Source organism: Hyaena hyaena, unplaced genomic scaffold, assembly GCF_003009895.1.
Source record: "Hyaena hyaena isolate Hyena2069 unplaced genomic scaffold, ASM300989v1 scaffold_185, whole genome shotgun sequence".
In the NCBI taxonomy this organism is placed as follows: domain Eukaryota; kingdom Metazoa; phylum Chordata; class Mammalia; order Carnivora; family Hyaenidae; genus Hyaena; species Hyaena hyaena.
Window position 1 is genome coordinate 1,901,372 of NW_024080816.1, and position 23,994 is coordinate 1,925,365.

Here is a 23,994-nt window from a genome sequence, read left to right on the forward strand (position 1 = left end):
AATGGTTAGGGAACAGGGCTGTTGGATATCAATTCTACACTCAACCTGAGCATCCGGCGTACACATTTTCCATCTACCAATCTGCCTTCCCAAATGCCATTACTACATTAACATTTTTTATGCATTCCACAGCAATGACAAATTGTTTTCTAACTGTAGCGCCAGATTTAGTATGCGAAAGACACATTTGCCTCTGCCAACAAACCAATAATTCTCACTAACATCTTCAGAGTTACAACATTTATAAAGTTGCAAAGTGGAGTAAACAAACCATCTGTTTGGCTTTTCCATATATGTCATGCTTTCTTATTAGCATATTACGATTCATTTAGTAAACAAATTTGGTGATTTCGTTCACGTCAAAGTTAGGTCGGAAGCTTGAAGATGATTAACATTGCTGGGACATACACATTAATACATTGCTTCCTCGGCAAAGTTAAATGGCTTCTCAGGAGAATCGCCCCTTGTTGACAAGATGAGACTGTCAATTTTGTTTGCCTGCCACATTAGGGGCCGTGAGGGGATGGCAGGCTCTGAGAGTGGGGAGTCATGTAGGCAGCATAATTCACTGTGAATTGAGAAAAGAAGTCTAATTCTGATAAATGGTCGACCCCAATACATCCTACCTGTTATTACAACAGACGTGCCGTATCTGTGCAGTAAATTAGCTAAACCCCTAAAGAGTTTGGTGGGAGCTTATCTTCAAGTGAATAATTTGAATGTAGAGGGAACTGTCTGCGTGACCAGTATGGATGATTTGTTTTATATTTTGAAAGAGATTGAAGTGACTGAATTTCATACTTTTAATTTGCAAGAATTTGCTTAGCTTTTATTTCTTGCATTTCATATGTACTTCTTTTGGAGTTTTTTTTTTTTAAGCATTCACTAAAATTACACATTCAGTTTTTGTGTGTGTGTGTGAGCTAGAGATGGTTTTCAGCTCTTTTGGAGAGAATCTTTAAATAATAGACTATAGAACAACTACTAGTTTCCAGAAATATATACTATCAAAAATGTCATTTAACCCACAGAGCTGTAAGCCTCCTACCATTAATTCAAAAATTTGGGAGGGTTAATACAGCAAATAATGTCATAGCCATCCAGATAAGAAAAGAATTAATGAGGGGCACAGAATTTAATTTTTCATTTCTTTGGATTTGGATAGATACACGTTTCTATTTAGTAGGAGTATTGTTGATTCAGTATCCCACAGTACTTTCAAATCAGGCAGCTAGGTTTCTCTAGATTGGTTATAAATTCATTTCTCTATCCCCATATATGCATTCATACATAAATATACATACACATACATACACACCATATATATGATATCTATGATATCTGTTTTGTGTACATCACTGACATTCTGGACGGTATAATTTGAGAAGAGTGTGTGTGTGTGTGTGTGTGTGTGTGTGTGAGAGAGAGAGAGAGAGAGAGAGAGGTGAGCAAGAAAATAAATACAAAAACTAATCCAAAATGAAGCCTCAATTCCATTTCACCTGAAATACTTGTTAATTAATTATCAAGTATTTTGTTTAACTAAGTTTAGAATGGTTCAAAACTGTTTAAGAATTTAGAGTTACATATTGGACTTCTCATGTAACTTATGGCTTAATTCACTTTATTCAGTTTTGATTGATTCAGTTTGGATTCTGATTTTCTAATTTGGGCATGAACTTTTTTTTCTTTTAAAAAAAAAAAAAAGTCTTTCCCTGTATATCAAAGTCAATGTTAAAACCTCAAAAGACTTCTAAATTTTTTAATTTTTATAAATCAAATACTGCATTAAGTGGGCATCAGAACAAGAGAGACATGAGAAAGGAAATGCCCAGCAAGACTTCCTTTCTTTCACTTGCATTTACTTAACTGTGTTTAATGAAATTGGTGTCTTCTGTGGTTGCATGGTAGTGTTCTTTTTTTTTAATTGAGATATAACTGACATCAGTAAAATTTTTATTAGAGAAACAGAAAAGGAATGGTGTCCGCTTTAGTCCAGTTAGAGTACTTCCTTCCACTCAGCATGTCAAGGAGTTTATATTGGTTTTTATGACCTCCCCGACCCATGGCTTCATTACTTTTTTCTCTTAAGAAGAATCTTAAGTTTTCAAAGGGCGTTTGGTACACTCATAGTGTGGAGGGAATAGGAAAGAATACAGAGATTCAGAGGAAGCAGTGGTAATTCCAAGCACACCTCAAGTTATAGGACTAGTTCATGCCTTAATTATATAGCATTTCCATGTGCCACACTGGAGTATTAATAGGGTCAGAAGTACCTTTCGCTTATTATCAGTGTCTTTTCTTATTCAGTTATGTGCTTCCAGTCTTAGGATCATTGTTTTTTTTCTTCCTCAATGTATTTTGGGAAAAGCTTCTTTAAGACTTGTGCATATTATTGATTGGAGGCCAATAAAAGTACTTTCAGGTGTCTCCTATGTGCAAAGTATTCTCCTTTACTGCAGGAGACTGGAGATTGAATGCGATTTAATTTGTGTTCTTCTTGAAAGTGACTATCTTGGGGCTACCTTTTGGACTCCTCTTTTGTGAGTGCTACTGTACTCATTAACACACCAGATCCCTAGTAAGACCAGATCTTACCCTTTCTACCTAGGAACTCATCTCTCTCCATCCCAGTAATTTGTTTTTTTCTGAGAGGAATTTGCATCTGAATATAGGCATCCCTACCTAATCAAAGCAAGTAGAATTTTCATACTGGGTATGTTCTTATAAAATATAATGAGTTCTAATACAAGCTGTATTTTTGTTCATGATCATTTCTCTTTTCTGGAGATGAATATTCACAATAACTCTGCTACTTGAAAAACCATCTCTGTCTCTGGAGAGCTCAAAACTGGTTCCTTCATAAATTCCTCCTTCTACTTACTCCACACTGCTTCCTCTACTAGGTGTCCTTCTCCTACTTCAGCACTTTCTGGCTTTCCTCCCATTTTAGGATTCTGTTCTCTTCACCTAATCATCAGTAGGCATAGGTTCTTTCTGTGTCTCTTCCATCTTCCCTTTCTTTTTGCCTCTTTAATTTTGCTGATCCAAATAAACTCGTAAATTGCTGTTAACCCTAGGTCTTTGTGTCTCCTCACGAGGACAATGTTTTATGACAATTAATGGTTTGGATCGACTGATTCCAGAGTCCAACAATAGGTCTTTGTTAAGATCAAATGCTGCCTTTTGTCTACTCTGTAGAGACTGAACCTAACCTCTTGAGGGATAGGATCAGTACTCTCTATAAAGAATATGTCTACCTTCTTTCTCTCCTTCTCTCACTTTTCTTCTCTCTACCCGAGTAATACTGCGTGCATTTGTTAGAAAATATCCAAGACCACTATCATGAGAGTGAATGAGCAGACTTTCCAAAGCCTGTTCTTCCCATCCCCACTTCAAGTGTTTTGCACATGGTATTTAGGACGATTATTAAACAGAAATGAAATAGATTAAGAAATGAGCATAAAGGAATCAATTCTCTTGAACTGTGGTTGCATAATGGAAATCGACTACTATGAATGAACCCGTGTACTGAAGTTATGAACAGCAGAGCTAATGCACTGCCATGAGTTCATCTTTATTATTGCATTACACCTGAATCAATTGATAAAGTAGCTTTTTTTTTTAAGCAAGGGATAGCACTTAATTGAATAAAAGTCAATGTAATTATATTAGCAGAGGCCAACAGTACTGCTGACAGCGGAAAAGGGACACTCTGGAACGGAGTGCCAGAGCTAGTCTACACATTTCTGCACATCGTTTGGTTGACAGATATTGAGGGCTGGTACATCATCTAATTAGATTACAGATTTCTATTGCTGTAAGTGAGAAATGAAGAGAAACTTCTCTTCCTGGTAACATATCAGTAGAGATGTGTAATTTCACAAGTCATCTTAGGAAAGAAGTGTCCATCTGGGTGATCAGTGTGTCCTTTTGTTAATGTTAATTTATTCTTCCTTATTCAGTGTGTCTTGATGTGACTGCTGTGTGTCTGGCTGCTGTTTTTTCAGCAGTGAATCTAGGAAGTGGTAACTGCAGATGTGTGAGAAGCAACAGAGTTCTAGATTACAGTCATCGCAAAAATGTGTGCTTGTGAAATTAAGAAAGTGGGGAGGGTGTTAAAAATAATACACAGGGGTAGGATTTCGTGGGCCACGTACAGTTGGCAGATTGTTTTATCAACAGTAATTTTACGTAGTGTAACTCTATTTCCACATTCTTATAACTCTGGGGGTGTCACACCCACATGTCAGGGTAGGCATTTCCTGCACTCTGCTTAGCACCCTGCACTTGGCGTCATCTGCCATCTGACACCAAGGAAACGGGAGCAACAGTGTCAGAGCAGGGACTGCGGGGACAGCTTCTGTTTATCACTCACGTATTTGCACACTGCATGTGTCTGAGTAGAACTCATTTATGGATGATGATGATGCTGTGAATTTGGTTTATCTCAATTCAGTTTATGATTTTTGGATGATACAGCTGATCTGAAAATCATCAAGACAGCATATGAGATGATCGCTTATGACAGAAATGATTTTGTGATCAGAACATTTTAAATCCCTATTTTATTGTTTGCGTTTTTTTAAACCAGATGTCTAGAATGTGAATTTGTTTTCTCTCTCTCTCTCTTTCTCTCTCTTTTTCTCTGTCTCTCATTCTTGCTTTCTTTTGTGATCGATTTAGCAAAAGATTAGAAAGCTGATCTTATTATCACAAGGTAAGCTCAGCCTTCCTAAGTGCAGTGTGGAGAGGGCTGCCGCCCCTCTGCCCCTTAACACCCGGAGTGCTAAATATTGTCTTGTGTGGAAAGGTGGAGAAGTCTTTCCTACCTTTCTTGTCTCTGAGGCACATACCTCTCAACCATCTCTAAGAAATTAGCCATGCTTGTCACCAAATGGAGTGACGCATTTTGGAGTTTCATACGTTTTAATCACAATCAAGAGGTCTGTTGAATGTTATACTGGCCATTCTAGGTCATTTCTATTATCACAATTACTTCTTCAAGATGGAGAGCTTCCGCCATTCCCGAGAAGCTTTTCTGTATCTGTGTATTTATTTATTGGTTTATTTTTTGGAAGGGTAAGCCTTCAATTTAGGTACTTGTCAAACATGTGAGAATTGCAGGTGGAGAGAGGTATATGCCCAAGGGCACTTTAAAAATAAATGGGGGATGTAAATACAAAGGCAATGTTTTCAGATAGATAATAACATATCAGGCTTTGTAAATCATGACATCCGGATCTATGGATGCTGTGGGACAATTCGTATCTTTTTTTTTTTTTTTTTTTTTTTTTTTTTACAAGCAAAGCACTTAGTAGAGTAAAAGTTTTGCTTGTCTAAGAAGTACAGATTCCAGTTGTTAAAATAGAGGGGACTGTATATTGTGCTTAATTTGGGGGGTATTTATTGTGCGGGTTTTTTCTTTTTTGTCCCTTTGGGATTTTTAAATGGTGGGCGGGTTTTATTTTTAAAAACAATTTCTGTTTTTCAGGTTTTGTTTTAAAGGATTACATTTTAAAAGTTGAACTACTTGATGAAAGCATGTTCAACTCCAAAAGGCAGCAGTTTCTGAAAATTAAGTCTATTTTACTATTAGATTAGCTGAGATCCCACATTATTTTGAGAAAAGGGATTTATGATAGTCTGTAACCATATTTCAAATTAGTAATCTGTAAAACTAAATTTTTCCTACATAAAACTTGAAGTGCAGAAAGGTGAGGGGGAAAAATTTCATTATTTTTTGGAGTTTAAACTGAAATTATCTAGACCATTTACTTTTTTAAAAAAATTGATCTTTTCTATACCTCTAAATAAAGCGCTATAGGACAAAAAGAGCTTGTTTTGCTTTGTGTTTCTTTTTTTAGGTGTAAATTCAAATTATTCAGTTTAGACAGCAGAAAGTTTCCATTCTTTTATCCTATTTAATATATTCTGAAATCTCTGCTGTGAGATTCTCTGCAGCCGATGCTGCTACCTACCTACTAAAGCTAACAGAACTGTCATTGAGAAAAAGGTGCATGGGCTTGCATTCATCCTACCATTGAAGAATTTTACTCTTCTAAAAAATGATGTTAATGAAAAGTTCTCCTGATTGCGCTCCCCACCGCCACTTACTCCCAAATCCTGAGCATGTAGGGAAATGTTTGCTTTTATAATGGTGTAATTAGCAATGAATGTGCTTATTTGATGCCTGGTGGAAGCTGAATCAATTTTAAAATGTTCTCCTTTTTCTCACCCCTCCCCACTCCCTCTGCACCTACCCCCCCTTCCCTCTTGTTTTCCTAGACACAGTGCCAACATAAACCTGCATCGCAAACTGTTGACCAAAGAACTCGATGACATGGGCCTGGACTCAGTGCAGCCCTCTCTTAGCAAGGGCCTCCGGGATGAATTTTTGATGAAGATCTATGGTGCCCAGCACCCCTTGGGGCTCGATGTCAGGGAAGACGCCTCCTCTCCCGCAGGGACTGAAGACTCCCACCTGAATGGGTACGGGAGAGGCATGGCAGAGGACTACATGGTCCTTGACCTGAGCACCACCTCCAGCCTGCAGTCCAGCAGCAGCATCCATTCTTCCCGAGAATCCGATGCAGGCAGCGATGAGGGGATTCTCCTCGACGACATTGATGGGGCGAGTGACAGTGGGGAGTCAGCACACAAGGCCGAGGCCCCTGCCCTCCCTGGCAGTCTAGGGGCTGAAGTTTCAGGATCTCTGATGTTCAACAGCTTGTCCGGGAGCAATGGTGGGATCATGTGCAACATTTGCCACAAAATGTACAGCAACAAGGGGACTCTGAGAGTGCACTACAAAACTGTGCATTTGCGAGAAATGCACAAGTGCAAAGTTCCCGGTTGCAATATGATGTTCTCCTCTGTGCGAAGCCGAAACCGGCACAGTCAGAACCCTAATCTCCACAAAAACATTCCCTTCACTTCAGTAGATTAGTTTCAGAACGGACACTACAAATGCCAGCTCTCACCAGATGGCCTAAATGTTTGAACTGCCATAGTCCGTGTGTGCTTGTGTACCTGGGCGTGTGTGTATGTGTGTGTGTATGTATACACATGTATGCCTCTGTGTCTACATACACACACACACACATTTTCTTTAGATACATAAAGATAAACACTAGGTGCTTTTGAAATTGTTTTTCTTTTACCTTTATATTTTTGGGAAAGGGGTGGGATCTTTCATTTGGGGGTGAAAACAGTACCCTTAAAACACACATAAATACACACACACACACACACACACACACACACACACACACAAAAGTGTGCACCTGGCCCAAATTCTGACAGAATAAGAATTCTTGGTCCTCTGCAAAGGGACAGTTTGTTGTACCCATGACTGTTGCCTGCAAAAAAATAAAAGGGAAAAAAAAAAAAAGAAACAAAAAAGGAACTTCTTATAGTTGTCTTTTGTGAACTTTAAGGTTTTGAGAGAATCTTCAATTAAAGCATGGCAGATTCACCTGTAAATATTTAGCCTTGAGAGGCCAATGATGTAAAGCAATTGTATTGATGGTTGTTTAACTCTTTTGTTTAATTTTTACAGTTACATCCAGCTGTTAGATATGCAGGAAAAAAATAGTTTGCTGGCTAGCTCTATTCATTTATGTTAGCATTAATGCACATTTCTTTTAAAAAAAAAAAAAAACATGGTCTTGTTTTTACTACCTGCTAGATAGAGTGATAAGGAGGTGCTGGCATGCTTTACAGCACAGATCTGATTTTTTAAAATGTCCTGTACTAGTACATAAACCCAGTCATGCACTTTTTTTCATACACTACAAGGGGACGTGTAATATCCATGCTTCTTTTTTATCCTTAAACTATTGCCATACTTCAAGTAAGTGTCTTTTTTAAAAAAAAAAATCACTTGTATAAAAATGGTCTGGTCAGTATAGGGCACAAATGCCAAACAAAAGTATTAGTGTTAACACAAAACTGCCAACTTTGCACAAGTTTCCAGAAAAGAAAATACAATTAGTCACTCAACATAACCACAGGCCAATTTGTCGGCCACCAGAAAACCGCTTTAAAAAAAAAAAAAACACACACTTGGTGATTCTTTCAAGTGCCGAATGTTATTAGAATCAACATTGCATCCTTCTTGCTTATATGTTAAGTTACATAAAAGGAAAACAAAATTATGTGGTGTGAAACAGCCAAGGCATTTATTCTTCAGAGGCAGGATAGTATTTCAGGATACAAAAGCCCAAATTACTCACTATGGAACAAAGCTGAATGCAGTGACAGTGTTGAACATTCATTTGCAGGACCTACCCCTTCTCCTTTAAAAAGAAAGCAAAAGTCTGAACTGGGTTGGTCTGTTGTATGGCTGTGTAATTTGTTGCAAGTTCTGCAGTAGTCCTATGATTCAGGCCTGTCTGATAGACAAAATCAAAAGACATTTCATAGCAGCAGTACTTGGAAGCTTTGAAAACATGTGCTGAACTTGAATTGAGCAACACTCCTTTCTGAAAAGCCAGACGAAGGGGGGTTTAAAATAGGATCTCTCACTGTTGAGTGTTTTGTGTTTCCCCACATGATTTGTCAGAGAGAAATGAAAGCAAGCCTGAAACCAAGCAATTGAGAGTGAGAAAGAGGGGGAGGCGATTCTCCAAACCTTTTTTGTTTTGTTTTGTTTTGTTTCCGATGTTTACACATGTTGCCTGAGCTGGTTAACCACATGGGCAGCCCTCAGCTACCACAACATACTCACTAAATGATGATATTTACTCAAGTTCAGTCTGCAGCCAAAACCATTAGGATGTGCACTGCAGACTGTGTTTTGTTGTCTTTTTTCTTTTTTTTTTTTTAAGGTGGGGGTGGGAAGGGGGGAAGACGGATAAACAAGGAATATTTTGTCTAACAGTACACAATAATTTAAAGAGAAGGTATTTCTTTTCTGCATTTAGTGGCCTCAAACATTTCTCTCGTCAGTCTAAAAGTTAGAAATGCCCCCTTTGTTTTAATTTTGCATGTTGTTTCCATTTTTCATGTTTTGTAATTATTTTTTCTATGTTCACATCAGCATTCACTTCCGTTAAATTTGCCAAAGGAAACTGTTAATATGTTTCTGTTGTTGTTATTATTCCTGTAGGATTTATTGTACCTCACAGTATTTATTGTTTCCAAAAAGTAAGCATCATTAGTTGAGGATTCAGTATTTTTATTTGTAAAAATTTCAGAAACAATAGATTATTAAAGACAAGCTAGACTTGTCTAGAAGCTTCATCTTCTCATCTCCTTCAGAGGATACTATGGGGTTCATTTAATTCACTCGGTTCTCCAGTGAGGAAAGACCAAAAGTATTTGCAGTACAAAAGAAACCATATCAAACACTATGTCTGTTAAATGACAAATGTTTACGGTAAAAAGCTGAGGAATTAGTAATAACCATTTTTGTTTTCTTGTACCTTCGAATTCCCCAAAGTCTTAATTGCTTTATTTTGGTGTTGTGTTAAATTGAATAGACAGAGATGTTTTCCTTTGTTTTATACCATATAAGACTATGTACAGTATGTTTGTGAAAAACTGAACTAGAATAATGAAAGTTTGTTTGCAAACATCTTGGTCCTCTTAGCGTTCTCTGTGTTGCGCTGTTGCTCCATTACCAAATGATTCGATTCAAAAAGGGTGGAAAAAAGTATTTTTAGTACCCCAACAAAAGATTGTGGAAACACTAGCTGTTGGACTGTGGTAGGCTGAATTACACCTAGCTTTATGAAAATAACACATTTTTATTTCAGTATGCTTCTAAAGTTACACCGTTGGTTGAGATATTAGAACTCATCTTGTACAGAATCAGTGTTTTGTCTGTTTAATGTCAACTCAAAGGTCACATAGCCCTAGTGAGTGGATTCCATAGCTGTCAGCAGGTCACATCAGTAAATGAACCAGGCTTAGAACAAATGTTTGTTACTTGCCACAAACTGGGCTAATGTGGAGATCCGGTTAGAACAGTCCAGAAGTAATGAGATTCTCACACTAGAATTTCCCTTGCTTGGAAACTTGAATGTGTTCACCTGCGTTTTGTCAGAAAAATGACAATGAGTCCTGGGCAACTGGCTCTTTTTAAGTATCTCCCCTATTTGCTACTACTTTAGTGCCTCAAGTGCCCAGATGTTACGGTGGCCTTCTAAATGGGTGAATGACACTCTCCAATTTGAAGCCTGTTTGCTTAAAAGGGGCGGGGGGGTGGGTGGATGGAAGCGGTATGTGAAATGTAGAAGTAGGAATTGCCTGGTGCTGCCCGTCCCAAAGTGTTACTTTTCTTGGGTACGCGCCCGAGGGCGATGTTTGACTTAACGGTAAACCTAGTCAAGATGGTGACCCCAAGGCTTACTCGCAGACAGGAAGGAGAAAGAGATCAGCGTTTTAATCACGGGGCCCTTCATCTTTGTCTGCTCCTACTCATTTGTTTCTTCATAGGAGTTTTCTTTTGTGAAACCGTTTCTTTCGAGCTGCATCCGTTCTGTGCTGGCTGAAAATTCATAGCAATGCAGATTTTCATCCAAGCAGCTTTTTCCCCATTTGATTGATTTTAACCACAGCTTTGTCACAGGTAGAAAATGAGGCAGTATTATTAATGTGCATGTTCACTAGCTGATGTTGAAACTTACTGTTTTGATCATTCTAAACTATGTTTTTGTACATATCAGAAAGGCTTAGTCTGCTTTAGGGAATATCTGCATGCTTACGGAGGGGGACGACAAAGAGCAAGAGAAAGGATAGATAGTAAGTAATTTGGTTTTTAAAATGTGATTAAAAAGCTTGACATTCTTCGTTCTGCTGTGGATTGTATTGAGATAAGTGAACCCAGTATAACGCATCTCAGATCTTAGTCTCACTGTCCAGATCAGCCTGATGGCTTTTAAAGGTTTGAAGGTATTAATGTTTTCCTTCTCAACGTGACAAACATCTTTTTTGAAAAGGTTTTTAGCACAATGGTGGCACTGTCCTTGTAGTGTGATTTCTTTGGTCATGAATTTCCAGGCTCTTCCCATAAGAGGAGAAAGACACTTAACTGGTTAATGGCCCTGTTAGTGTATACATAGCTCTTAAAAAAGAAAGAAAAAGAAAAAACCTTGAATATACGAAGAATAGACTATTCTAGAGGCATTCTCCCCATTTTGCTGAGGAGAAACCAGGCCCTAGAGTCCCACCAAATAAGAAGTGACCTTTTGTTCCCCTTCCCATGGACACACCCCAAATGTGTACCAAGCAAACGAGAACGGGGGCCATTAAAATGTAAAGAAGCCAGTAACCAGATTGAGGTGGACGTGCTGCTTTCCGTTAAGTGTTGACCTGAGCAGCCCCAACTTGTACCTGGTCTGTTAGTGTTGGATTAGATTGACTAACAGTAAATAAAATTCAACTGTAATAGGACACACTAATCTGCTATCATAAACAAACCAGTCATCCGGAAGAACCTTTCTACAACCTTATGGGCACGCCCCTTGTCTTAACTTATAAACCATTAGAACAAATGTCATTTAAAAAAAAAAACCTTCCAACTATTCAAATTAGAGGATGTTGCTTTTCCCTCCCAATCTTTGCTTTTTAATGGAAGGGGTCTAAGTGTGTAAGGAGGCCATAAAAGACAGGTACAAAAAAGACTTGGGAATGAGCTTTTTCCAAAAGCAGCGCAAGGGATACTGAGTAGGGAGTAGGAACCTGCCCCAGGTGGGGGTAGCTGGTAAAGGAAATACCAAATGAACTGAAAGTGTTTGGTCAAAATGAAAGTCTGGCACAGTTCTGCCCAACAGTGGGTGAGAGCACCTCATGCTGCCCCACAGAGCTCCCTGTGACAGGTGCGTCACAGCACCCCTGTCTGAGGAAGAGGGGGAAGCAAAGAAAACTCATGGAATAACTGAGAGTCCTTATGGGTCAGAAGAGCCAAGGGCAGTTGTGGGTTGTTTTTTTTTTTTTTTTCCTTTTGTTTTTGGTTTTGTTTTTGGGTGGGAAGTGATGCTGGAGTCCATTAGGGGAGCAAAAAGAAGTGAAGGGTCACCTAGGGTGTAGAAAAAGCCAGTGGCCAAACTGAGCTCTTAAATGTCTTTTCTCCATCGTTACTTTTACCTGCCCCTGTAGCCATGATTGTAATGCCACTTGGCTAACGACTTCTTGATCAAAATGTGAGCTCATTTACCTTCCTATGAAACATAAAAATAGCTTCCCTGTTTTCATGTTTTTCCTCAAAGCTAAATCATGTGCTAGTCTAGCTCATGTTAATACTAAGACCATACCTGGTGGGTCTCAGACTCATTTCCCTATTCCCTGTTGTTGGAGAGTTGCTCCCCAGAAGTGGTTAACTTTGATTTAGTAGTATGTAAATCCAGCTATAAAACTGACCAGTGAATTAGTCTGTCATCACTCTGGCCCAAACACCCATCCTTCTTTGTGTCTTTCCGTCATCCCCATTCTTTCCACATCTTGCACAAGTTGATGCTTGTGCTCATGCGGCAATAACCAGACAGCAAATACCATCCTTGGCATTTGTTGAGAACTCCAAATGCCTAATAATGGTTTTTTTTAATGAGCATTTTTACAAGTACACCGAATTGGATCAGCATTATTGTTCATTATAATGCTATATATTTTTGAAGCAACATACTATAGTTGTTATAAAACTATCTTTATTCTCTAAAGTGTTACTGTAAATTCATTTGACCTTTACTGCAAAAAAAAAATCTTTTTTATATAGAGTATCTAGACAAGGCTCAGTTTGTAACAAATAGTGAACCATTACAGAAGAGGAAAGGAAAAAGCTGGGACTGAGCAGTGAGAAGCTTCAGTTCAATTTCACCTCATATCTTTCTAATAACTTACTTGTCACTTTATTACCTTCCAGTAATGTGAATGCTGCTGACAAGACTGTCACACTAACAGCAGACAACACCCTCTCTGCTTCAGCCCCAGCTCTCCTGGCTACTTATTGCCCTGGCCCTGAAGGGACACAAACTAATAGCGTGCTTTCCAGTTCAGCACTTGGCCATCAAATATAAAAGGATGCGTAATTGCCTGTTTATCCCTTGTGAAGGGGAAATTGAGTACAAGGACTCGGCTTTCCCTCTGAGTTCCCTGATGCACACACACATTCACAACTCTCTCTCTTTCTCCCTCCCTCCCTCCCTCCTTTCCCTCTCCTTCCTTCTTACTTCTCTCCTTCCCTCTCTCCCCTCCCAACAAACAAGCACATGCCTACTGAACTGCATCTTTGGTGAGCCCAAGGCTGCCTTGCAATGCCCTCTCCAGCTCTTAAGTGGACAGTAACAAGATGACTTCTTAAATAAAGGGTCAGTAGAGAGACCCAGTGACAGAATTCTGTGTGTCTTTAGAATCCTAAGTATTGCGATTCCATGCCCACTCGTTGGAGGATGTAGGGGTGGCCCTACAACTAGCAAAATTTCCCACAAGTCGGTGGCATGGGAAGATTAGATCACCCCATATTCTGGAAGGAAAGCATTAGAATATTTTCCTTTCCCTTCACAAAGTGCATGTTGGAAACAGATTGGTTGTGCCTGGTGGTAAAAAGTTGTTGTTTTAGCTTTGGCAGCCAACCATTGGTCTAAATGTTCATGCGTATCTTGAAATGACAACCTCTAAATGCATGGTGTAACACGACAGATTTAACCTTCATTTTGTTACACTGGACTGACAATCTAAGAAAACAAAATGGCGGGGACAGGGGAGCACGGCGCTTGTTACTTTAATAACTACAACAGGGACTACCCTATATGTAAAAGATAAAACTCTCCACTTTGGGAGAATGTTGGTAACTACAAGTACAATGAGCTTTACAAACTCAAGTGACAAAGGGTCAAAAGGTACAAAATAGAAACACATGAAAATGCTATATTCCAAAATACCTTGAGCCCAAATTATGTGTAAGTATTAGCTGCTATTTTGGTATAGTGAACTCCTTTGATCTACTAAAATGATGGCTGAGAAGTGGCTAGTTAGTGACCAAATGAAGCGCAAGATCAATCTGATCGGCGCGTCTTCCTTACAGAACCTGGGGACCCCACGCTTCCTTCCAGCCTCCTGGTGGCAGGTCTGACAGAAGGTGTTGGTGCTGCAAACAGTCACATTACAAATATATTTGTCAATCGAATGAGACTCATGCAGGTGTCATTTTGATGTGAACATTTGGAAAGAGAAAAGCCACAGACTCAAACAGGTCTTTGTTGACAAACTTGTACGAAATAATTTCATTAGCCAATCTGAGGACTGCGAAGAAAAGCACTTTGAGCAAGGGTTCTTGGGGTCAGAGATAAAGCAGTTGACTTGATGTTTTTTAAGTTCCCCCAAAATGTATATAGTACAATCATTTATCAAACATCGTCCTAGAATCTTAAATTAATTAAAAACTCCGTTGCCAAAATTGCACAGAATCTGCGTAACTAATATTAGCTTTTCCCCCTCAAATAACAGGGATGCTTGAGGACATTTCTAACTTTCTTAATGCTTTTTTTTAGTTTCATTTTTAAAAAGGAATCTTTGAAGGGAAGGAAGAGCAGAAAGAAGGTATTTTACCAGAAATGGAGAGAAGTAGATAGTATAAAAATATATTTGTTGAAGAGAGAGAATATCTAAGTGCTATACCAAGACTTTATAAGGCTTCCTGTTGCCAAATGTGATGTTGAAATAATGCACAACGAAGATGGCGAATCGATCCACTATTAACCGGCCCTGCCCACTTGTGTCGCAGAACGCGAGGATGGAGAGGTGACTCTGGGGACCCCCTGGGTGAGGGAGAAAGGCCCTCTCACCTGGCCCTGCAAGTGTTTCCAAAAGAGGAGGGAAACCCTACCCTCTGGGTAGTTCCACCTGCAAGGTGAGCTAACCTGGTGCATTGTCAGTGGGAGCCTCACTGCCTTCCAAGCTGGGAGATAAAGCATCCTCCCCTGCCCCGCCCCCCACCGCCGTGAATCAGTGCATTAACCCTGAGAAGCACTGATTCATGAGGAATGATGCTCCTGAACTCCCAGACAATGTGCTGAGTTAATAGGTTCACTTGAGATGTATAAACCAAGGTTGATTGTTTATTTTTTTTTCATCTACTACTCAATTTGGAGCGTTTTTGCATGTCTCTGTACAGAATCATCCGTTCCCCTCATTGCCTATCTTAATCTCCCCTGACTTTTCCATTATCTTTCCACTCCCACCCTTTGTTCTTCTTCTGATCTCACCACCCCCCCCCCTTAAAAAAATCTTTTCTGAGGCAAGAAGGTAGAACACTCCCCCCTTTGTCCTGATTTTGATCGCTTTGGAAACATTTGTGTGTTCTACCCTGTCCAGGGTTTACATAACATGAATTAAGTGAATGAGATGTTGTAGTATTGTGTATTAACCTGATATGACTATCTAAGATTTATAATATATGGTGCACTCGCTTTCTTGTGCAAACTTTGGTTCAGCTGCCCTGCAGAGAAATCTTACCATTTTCTACCAGTGCCAGTAAAAAAAAAAAAAAAAAAAAGTGCAGGATAGCTAAATGTCAGTAGGTGGAGGTCAGAGGGTCAAGGAAGTTTGAGGAACCAGGAGAAGGCGCTTTGGTAAAGTAGGCCTCATTTCTCTTGTCCTTTTGTACTGGGAGAGATTGTTTAATTTCCAGATCAAACTTTGGTCTGAGGCCACCTGGGCCCTTCTTTAAAGATGGAGGCCAGTTGGGACTTTGGGAAAAAAAGCTCTCTGTTCTCCCCTATGGATCATGCACTAGTCTTTCTAGAACTAGCACGATCCCTCACACAGTTGGGAGAACACATAACTTTCTAATTTACCCCAAACCTACCATTGTGTCTCTGTAACAAAAACATTTGACTCAACCTGCATACTTGACAGCAAGAGTGGCCAAAGGGAATGGAAATATCTTGAGGAAAAGGAATGTTCACCAAGATATGTCATCTCCCTCCCCCCCACAAGTTTGGGGGTCTATGCGTTTTTTGTTTATGTTGTTCTCATCTACATCAAACCAGTCTCTTCTGCTAAATAAAGCCTGTCGCAGAACCAAAGTCTGTACTACAATTGGTAGCTGCACCAAGGGACGGGGACAGCTCGCATCACCCTGATGTAATGCTCGTGACGTCGGTAGCTTCATAAATACTGTATGTACCTGGAACAAGGGTTTTTGTTTTGTTTTGCTTTGCTTTTTGGTTTGTTTTGACGAATAGTCTAAGGGAATCAAAAGTTTTTTTTATTTACTACTCCCTTTGTTGTATTTTCTGTACTATAACTGTCTACAGTATGTCTTTTGCATAAAATGCATAAGGGTTTGGGGCTGTAAATGGAATTTTATTCATATTTTGTCCAAATACCTCTTGTAATTTGTATCAGAATTCTTGTACAATTTTTATATTAAAGATTTATCAGTCACTGACCTCTTCTTCCCTTCTTGATTTGAAGAAACCTCAGTAAACTCCAATTTTACAAAATACACTTAGTAACACTTCAGCTCACACAGTAATTCACCCTGTGGAAGCACACTTGTTGTGTAACTCACAGTCAGTCTCCTATTTGGACTAAATCCAGGTTTTACTGAATACACTTCTTTGGAAGATCAACCTCGTCTCTTGCTCAGATGGCAAAGCTGAGTCAGAGCTGGGAAGATGCCAGCCAGTCCCAACAGAGCCCAGCACACACTGCCCGGGGTCTTCCTCACCAAAGCTATGCTTTGGGGGATGACTTTTCTGTTTCTCTCCAGAATTCCTTTTCCCTGAAGCCCTCTGCCCAAGGTTTTTTAGGGTAAGAAAGACCAAGGGAAGAACTTAGACGTCTTTGCAACCTAGCTTCCTACAGATACATTTTCTTCCCTCCCCTGCCCTTTGAAATCTGTGGACGGCAGCCAGCAAGATGATGACTATATATATTTTTCAGACTAAATGCTTGTGTTTCAGTTTACATTCCCTGGGCAGTGGTTTTCTGCAGCTTGTGCTTGTTATAATCTAGAAATAAAACTAGCAGATGGAAAGATGTCATAATCGGTGACATTTCCCCCCACCCCCGTCATACTGCTTGAGGGACAATGGGAAGACGTTTAGAGAAGATGCTTTCGACTCAGCATTGTCTACTATCACCCCCACCTCTTACACCAGTCTTAGCTAAAAACGCAGCTAATTCAGACTAACTCTTCCTGGAGTCTCCTTTCCCAGTAGGCATTTTCTGTTCTCCATCCCTAGGGCTGGATTTGCCCATCTCCCCAGTACATTCCACCCACTTCACCAGTTTCCTCTGGCCCATCAGCAGGGAAGTGAGCTGTTCAGACTCTATAGCACACCCCCTCTCCCCCTCCCCCCTGCCCCCCCCCACCCCCCGCCTGAGGCCTCTGGTTAGCAAGGGGCTGGATGGGCTGTTCATACCTGTCTGATTGTCATCAGGCCCGTGGTGAGGAACTGTCCAGCCAGCCTCGGACACCACAGACTGAGGGGCCCATCAAGGCAGCTGGGGTGCCAGCCACCAAGCCTTGATGGAGTCTCCCTTCTTGATTTCCTTTGAGCACCCATAGGTGGGTTTGGGGGTAAGGGCGAAGAAACAAAAGGTTAAACAACTTTGGAGAAGTCAACCTCCATTGGCGCAGGTGGTTATTAAATGTCACGGATGTATTAACGCACTCCTGCAGGGAATCCAAGCATAATTATGATCTTTTCATCTGTCACAACATATCTGTAATTGGCAAGAATTCTCCCTCAGAAGGAGCTCCTTCTTCTTTAAAAAAAAAAAAAAAAGTTTTAAATGTTGCTAAATGGTAGAAATCCTCCCATTTAGCAAAGTGGCACCCATGAAGACAGTTCTTGACACAAAGCTAATCAAACTGCCTGGGTTGCGGCCAGTTGCTCTCCTGAGCCACTGGAAGGCTTGCCGTCGGCTAGTTTGCCCCGTGTCAGTTGACAATATGACAGTAGATTAAGTGCTACTAATTTAATAAAGCTGCTCTGAGGCCAAGGCTGATCTACCAATGAAGACCAGAGAGGATCGCATTGGTGGGGGCTCAGGAGGGGCGGCTGAGAATGTTGAATTGCCTCAAGTAATACTGGGGGGAAAATCTATCGATCCTCAGTAAGGCACAGTTATTTTTAGTCACCTGACTCTCAGGCACCCAATCATTACCCATATTCATCAGAGACGTATAATGAACAGAGGTATTGATTAACAGGGCTAGCTGAAGAGATTTCCCAACAGTGCTAGTTCACATTGATAGGTCTCCGATGGGAATATAGTCCACGCAGCCCTGGAACATAACTTATTGTGTTCTAGGTCCTTCCATTGATTTTATTTTTGGGGGGAGGGAGGGACAGCCTTGCACACAGTGGTGCTCCCTTGACCTTTCTCTGAAACCTTCCTTGGGGAAAAACAAAAAGAAGAAGAAGAAGAAGAAGAAAACCAACTCACTGCAACAGTCAACAAGTACACAGCCCTGCTCTGTTTTCGGCTTCTATCCAGGCTGGCTCTCCCACCTCATCTTTGATTGCTGTGTGTGTTACCCTGATTTACAGAAACGTGCTCGAAGCTGGGACACGCCAGTCAGAGCTCAGAGCCATCAGGCATACGAAGCCTGTCCTCCCCTAAAGATCAACATATGGCTTCGGGAAATTATCGTGTTCGGCTAATTGCACCAAGTTGGCATGGTAGGAACATAATGAATCCCGGGTTCAGCATGCTGACCCCAAACCCAGTGATGCCAGCACAGAGTAACTTTCCAAGCATTTTGCCTCATGGCAGGAATCCTCATTGAGCTGCTGTTTGCAAAAGGCATTTGGTTAGATTCCTAGCGTGTGCCCTGGTCCTGCGCTGCCATGTTCCAATCCTACAAGAGAGTTGGCTGTGCTGTTCACAGGGGCGCCTGGCCTTCCAGAGAACTAGCGGCGACCCAAATGCCATAACCTTCAGAAGCCATGTGCTGCCTGATGGGCGGCGTGCTGCTTAAAATGCTGATACATAACTAGAAACCATTAAACCCCGGGGGAGAAAAAAGTAAAGGATGAAGACAAGGACAGCTGTAAAAAGTAAAGCTCAAATGCATCATTAGAAACTAGAAATTCACAGAGTACAACTGTCTGTCATCCACACTGGATATTAGCAACACTTGACTTGTATATTAATGAAGTGCTATAGGAACTCTAAGTCACCCTTAACCAGCGCAACCTCAGGGAAGTCTCTCTTTGCTCCAGTCCCTCCTTATCTGAGCCTGGGTTTTTGATGACGTTGAATTTCATTTGCCTCCGATCATCCTCATCAACCTGCCTTAATTTCACTTACCTTGGCCAGCAGACCTTTTCCTCCTGAGGTGTAGCCTCTCCTTCGACTTTGTCTTTGGTACATGCCACCTTCAGCCTTTTCCTTGCCCTTCTTTATTTTCCTCATTATAATGTTCGATTCAATTTCTGTTTCCTTGGCTGATACCTTTTTTAAAAAATCAGTTCAATATATTTTGATCCTTTGGGGTTGGACTGTACCTTGACTTCTTTCCAAATGTAAGAGCTTATGAGGAAAAGAAATATATCAAAGGCTTCAATAATTTTGAATCCAGAGTTGTGCACATTGTGTAGCAACTTCAGGTCTTTGGAATGCTCCAGAAAATGGTCATTAGCAACTGAAATTGGACGTTATCAGAGTTTTGGGTATGTGCTATGTGTGAGGCAATTTAAAATTATTAGTCCATTTCCAGGTTTTTAGAGAGATTCATTTTTACAAATATAAATGCTATTAACAATTCAAAGCACTCTCATAATTCCCCATCTTTGTTCTTCCTCATGATCTCAATTTCCATTTTTCTTGTTTTTTTTTCCTTAAGTGGAGAATTTCCTTCCAAAGTTTCACAAAGTCATTTGCAGGCTGAAAACAAGACACTTATTTGATTATTTTCAGATGTCCCATCAATTGGTCTTCAGCAGAAAGTAATCCTGCAAGATGTTATGGCTTTCTGCTTTCTGTTCTTTCAGAAACCACAAACCTGTGTGTTTGAAAAATATGACTCTCTCCAAAGCCCTGAGCCTCACCCACAGAGCTCACATGTGAGGATGGTTTCGGGCTCACATGCAGACTTGCTTTTTCAAGGAAGCAGTAGAGCCCACTCACTTTTCATAGATCTGTGAGCACGGGGTTGGGGGGCAAGCCAATATATGGGTGAAATCCAGGAGGCTATGTTCTAAACACCTTGAAGACGGGCTGTTCCTCTAGCCTACAGCTTGTGATACTTAGTAGATGATCGGTACACATTGATAGACTAAATTAGGGGATGAGGGCTGGTGGACAGAGCCCTTTGCTAAATACCAAAGTTAAAGCCAGCCTTACGATTGAGTAAAGGAGGCCGCTCTCACACCTGGCCAGCATGCATGGGTCAGCTATGTGTGGGCTCTGAGAAGCAAATAGTAACAGAAGCTTTGAGAAGAAAGACTGAGATTCAAAGTGCCACTGATGTGGCCTTATTTTGCCATTTGGCCTGTACTCATGGAAACCAGAACCCCCACAAGTGGGCGTCAGGGCTGGACAAAGGGATCTCCAGAAACCCCGTGGTCCAAAAGTGGGTCAGGAAACAGTGAATGCACAAACAGAGTGGGAGAAATTGCCTAGTCTTTCTTTTTTCCCTCCATTTTCTTGTATCTGCCTCAAACCCAAACGATCCTATCCAAAGCAGCAGCTGCAGCAACAGAACCCTGTGGGAGCCGAAGCTCTGCCCCTTGATGGGAGCTGCTACTTCGAGGGTGGGTAAACCCCTTTCATCTCCGTGCATCCTCCCACCCTTTGGTCCTGGGGGTGAGCAGCGTCCCTCCAGAGCACCGGCTCTCTGGCTGAAGGACCGAAAAGGCAAGGTTGAAATGTTCCAGAAAGATCATGGAGAGGAAAAAGTATTTGAAAAACTAATGGCTGAAAACTTCCTCAGTTTGGCAAAAAAAGACGCAAACCTACAGATTCAAGAGGCTCATTAAACCCAAATGTGGTAAAGCCAAAGCAATGAACAGCAAGAGGAAGCATAATCAACTTACTGGATTCTACAGATTAAAAAAAAAACGAAAACCTCAAAAAAAAAAAAAAAACCCACAAAAACTGAGGAAAACGGTATGTTGCACATAGGGGAACCATTAGAATGACTTGTTTCATCAGAAACCAAGAAAACCAGAAGAAGGTAGAACAACATTTTGCAAGTGCTGAAAGAAAAGAACTATCAACTTGGAATTCTAAATCCAGGAAAAATACTCCTCAGTGATGAAGGTGAATTAAAGACATTCTCAGATGAAGGAATTCACATTTTTTTCTCCCGTATCCATGTTCCAAAAGAACTGCGAAAGGAAATTCCTTAGAAAGAAGGGAAATGATCCAAAAACAAAACTGGAACCTCAGGAAAGAAGGAAAGAGAGAGTGGAAGGAAGAGGGGCAGAGAGAGAGAGAAGGTTGGGGACAGAGAGAGTGGAAGGGAGGGAGGGGGAGAGAGAGAAGGAAGGAAGGAAGGAAGGAAGGAAGGAAGGAAGGAAGGAAGGAAGGAAGGAAGGAAGGAAGGAAGGAAGGAAGGAAGGAAGATGGGCAGCAGAAATGATAAAAAATATCGGTAAATATGTTCTCTTTCTCTTGCTAATTATTTTGTAATTTGAAAGAAAACCCACAGCATCATCTGAGGGGTTTTCAATGTATGTGGATGTGATAACATAGGACACTTATGACACAAGCCTACCCTGTGTGTGATTCGATTTCTAGGACATGGTCTGGAAGACAAAACTGCAGCAGCAGCAAACAGACATTGCTAGGGCGTGGGGAGGGGGGAGGTCATGGCTTCAGAGAGTAGCAGGAGGGTGTTCGGGAGAGAAGAAAGCGCCCTGTGTCCCGTTTGCTGGGTGGTGACACAGATCTGTATATGTGCTGAACTTTATCGAACTGTCCACAGAGAACAAGTCCATTTTACTTAATATTCATTTGTTTTAAAGAATAGGAAGTAGAGGTGGGTCCCCTGGTGATCTGATTTCAGAGGGAGTGAAATCTGCCTCTCTCACCGTCTCGCCCCTGGGTTCTAGATGACACATCCTCTATTTGTTTGCTTTTACAGCGATGGCCTTCAAACATGGCAGCATCCATCACATCCAAATGATGAGGTTGAAAAGAAACCCCCACAGAGGAAATGTATTGATTTAATTCACCTTAAGGTTTAAATACCCTCTGGCTTATTTCTAGCACTGTGTTTTGACAGAAGAGGGCCCGGAAAGGGAGGCAGAGGACATTTCGACAGGAAGTACCACCAGTGAATAGTGAAAAGATTGGTCTGGGATTAACTAAGAGCCTTCACGTTGATAGACGTATGTGATGGAGGGGCAGGTAGGGGCGGGGAGGATGCGATGGTGCAGTGTTTGTCATCTTAGTGATCCAGAGTCTTCCCTCTAGCACAAGTAGCTTCCTATTCCTGCCCATGGCACTGGAGTTCTTCAGCACCATACGGTTGCTGACTGAGACTTTTAAATCCCAATCTGCTCCCTCCAGCTGGTTCTTTGTGCACACACAGGCGGCAGTACCACTGGGGAACTAGAGTGTAGGTATGGAAAGCATCTCAGATCTTATGTCTACATTGGCAAGTCCAGGGACTAGCTGCTTCTTCAAAGTAAGCAGTGAGCGGAGAAGAGAGTCCAGCCAGGGTGACAGGACAGGTAAGGAGACTCATGGGTAGGAAGGTGGGCAAGTTAGAAGTGCTGAAGAGTGAGTGTTTGGCCATTGGAAACATTCTGGAGAAGTCAAGCAAGGTGAAAATCGGAAAGCATTCATTGGATTTGGTGACTAGGGAAGTTGTTAATCCTTTGATGCAAATGGGGCATGTTTTCAACATACAGATCACAGTGCCAACCAAGTCCAGGTTTCCTTGCTAGTTAAAACTGCTTCACCCTCAGCCCCTACACAAGGAAGCCATGTTTAGGTTGGTTTTTGCCGAACAGTGACCAGAGACTGACCAGGCAAAGGCAGCCCATTTAGAGGCCAGCAGGTGTGACGTATGAGGAGGTCTGGCACAAAGCAAAGATAATAATTAGTCATTTAGGCCATAAAGTACATTGAGCAGTTAGATGTGAGTGGAAAATAGAACCAAGATGAAGAGAGAAAGAAAGCTAGTGAGAGCAAGAGAAAGACAGACATAAAAACAGACAGAGGCTATGAGTGCCGAGAGACAGAGATGGGTGAAGACGCTGGTCCCTTCAGCTCCTCTGGACCGTGGCAATGCACGGATGAGGATGAGTGTGGACTGTTTTAGGACGTTTTGTGGCAAAGGAAAGAGAGCTTGTGCTACAGTGGGAAGAAGGGTCAAGGTTGAAGGGGGTGTGTGTGTGTGTGTGCGCGCGCGCGCGCAAGCACACGCATGTTTATTTCTTACCACAGAACACTTCTTCCAATCACAACATTAGGTACAACCCCAAGACATGACACAAATAGAAGCAGAGGCTCTCTGGGGGTGTCCGAGCTTCCCCCTACTTGGCCACCTCTATCTCCTCTTGCAGGGGGGCTTTGAGATACCATCTTGAAAACCAGAACCCAGTTTGCCAAACCCCGACCTAAAAATCCCCCAATTTAGGGGCACCTGGGTCGTTCATTCAGTTGAGCATCCAACTCTTGATTTCAGCTCAGGTCACGATCCCAGGATCGCAGGATCAAGCCCCATGTTGCACTCCATGCTGAGCATGGAACCTGCTTGGGATTCTCTTTCTCTCTCCCTCTGCCCCTCTCCCCACTTGTGAGTATGTTCTCTCTCTCTCTCTCTCTCTCATAGAAAATAAATAAAACTCCCCCACTTTACAGATGAGGAGGCTAAGCTACAGAAGATTTATTGGCTGCTCCACACATTCATACTAGATTATGATTAAAATAAAGATCTTCTGACTTCTGGTCCAGGACCATTTCCATTCTGGCTGGGGTGTCTGTGTAATTTATTGTCTAAGCTAGGACATATTTTAGAATAAAAGAGGAGGAAGCAGTGGAGAGGAGAGAAGAGGGGAGGGGAGGGGAGGGGAGGGGAGG

The 23,994-nt window shown here is 41.3% G+C and overlaps 1 protein-coding gene across 4 annotated transcripts in view; it reads left to right on the top strand.

Moving 5' to 3' along the window:
• BNC2 (basonuclin 2) overlaps positions 1–8,060 on the top strand; it is a 436,346-nt gene extending 428,286 nt beyond the window's left edge. For 3 of the 4 annotated variants that reach the window (XM_039240935.1, XM_039240932.1, XM_039240933.1), the window contains one exon: positions 6,289–8,060. In XM_039240935.1, coding sequence (XP_039096866.1) covers positions 6,289–6,949 — 661 coding nt within the window. In that variant the 3' untranslated portion in view covers positions 6,950–8,060. Of the gene's footprint in view, positions 1–4,686; positions 4,721–6,288 lie in introns of all 4 variants that reach the window. The other variant, XM_039240934.1, reaches the window with a different exon arrangement.
• Positions 8,061–23,994: the final 15,934 nt, after the last annotated feature.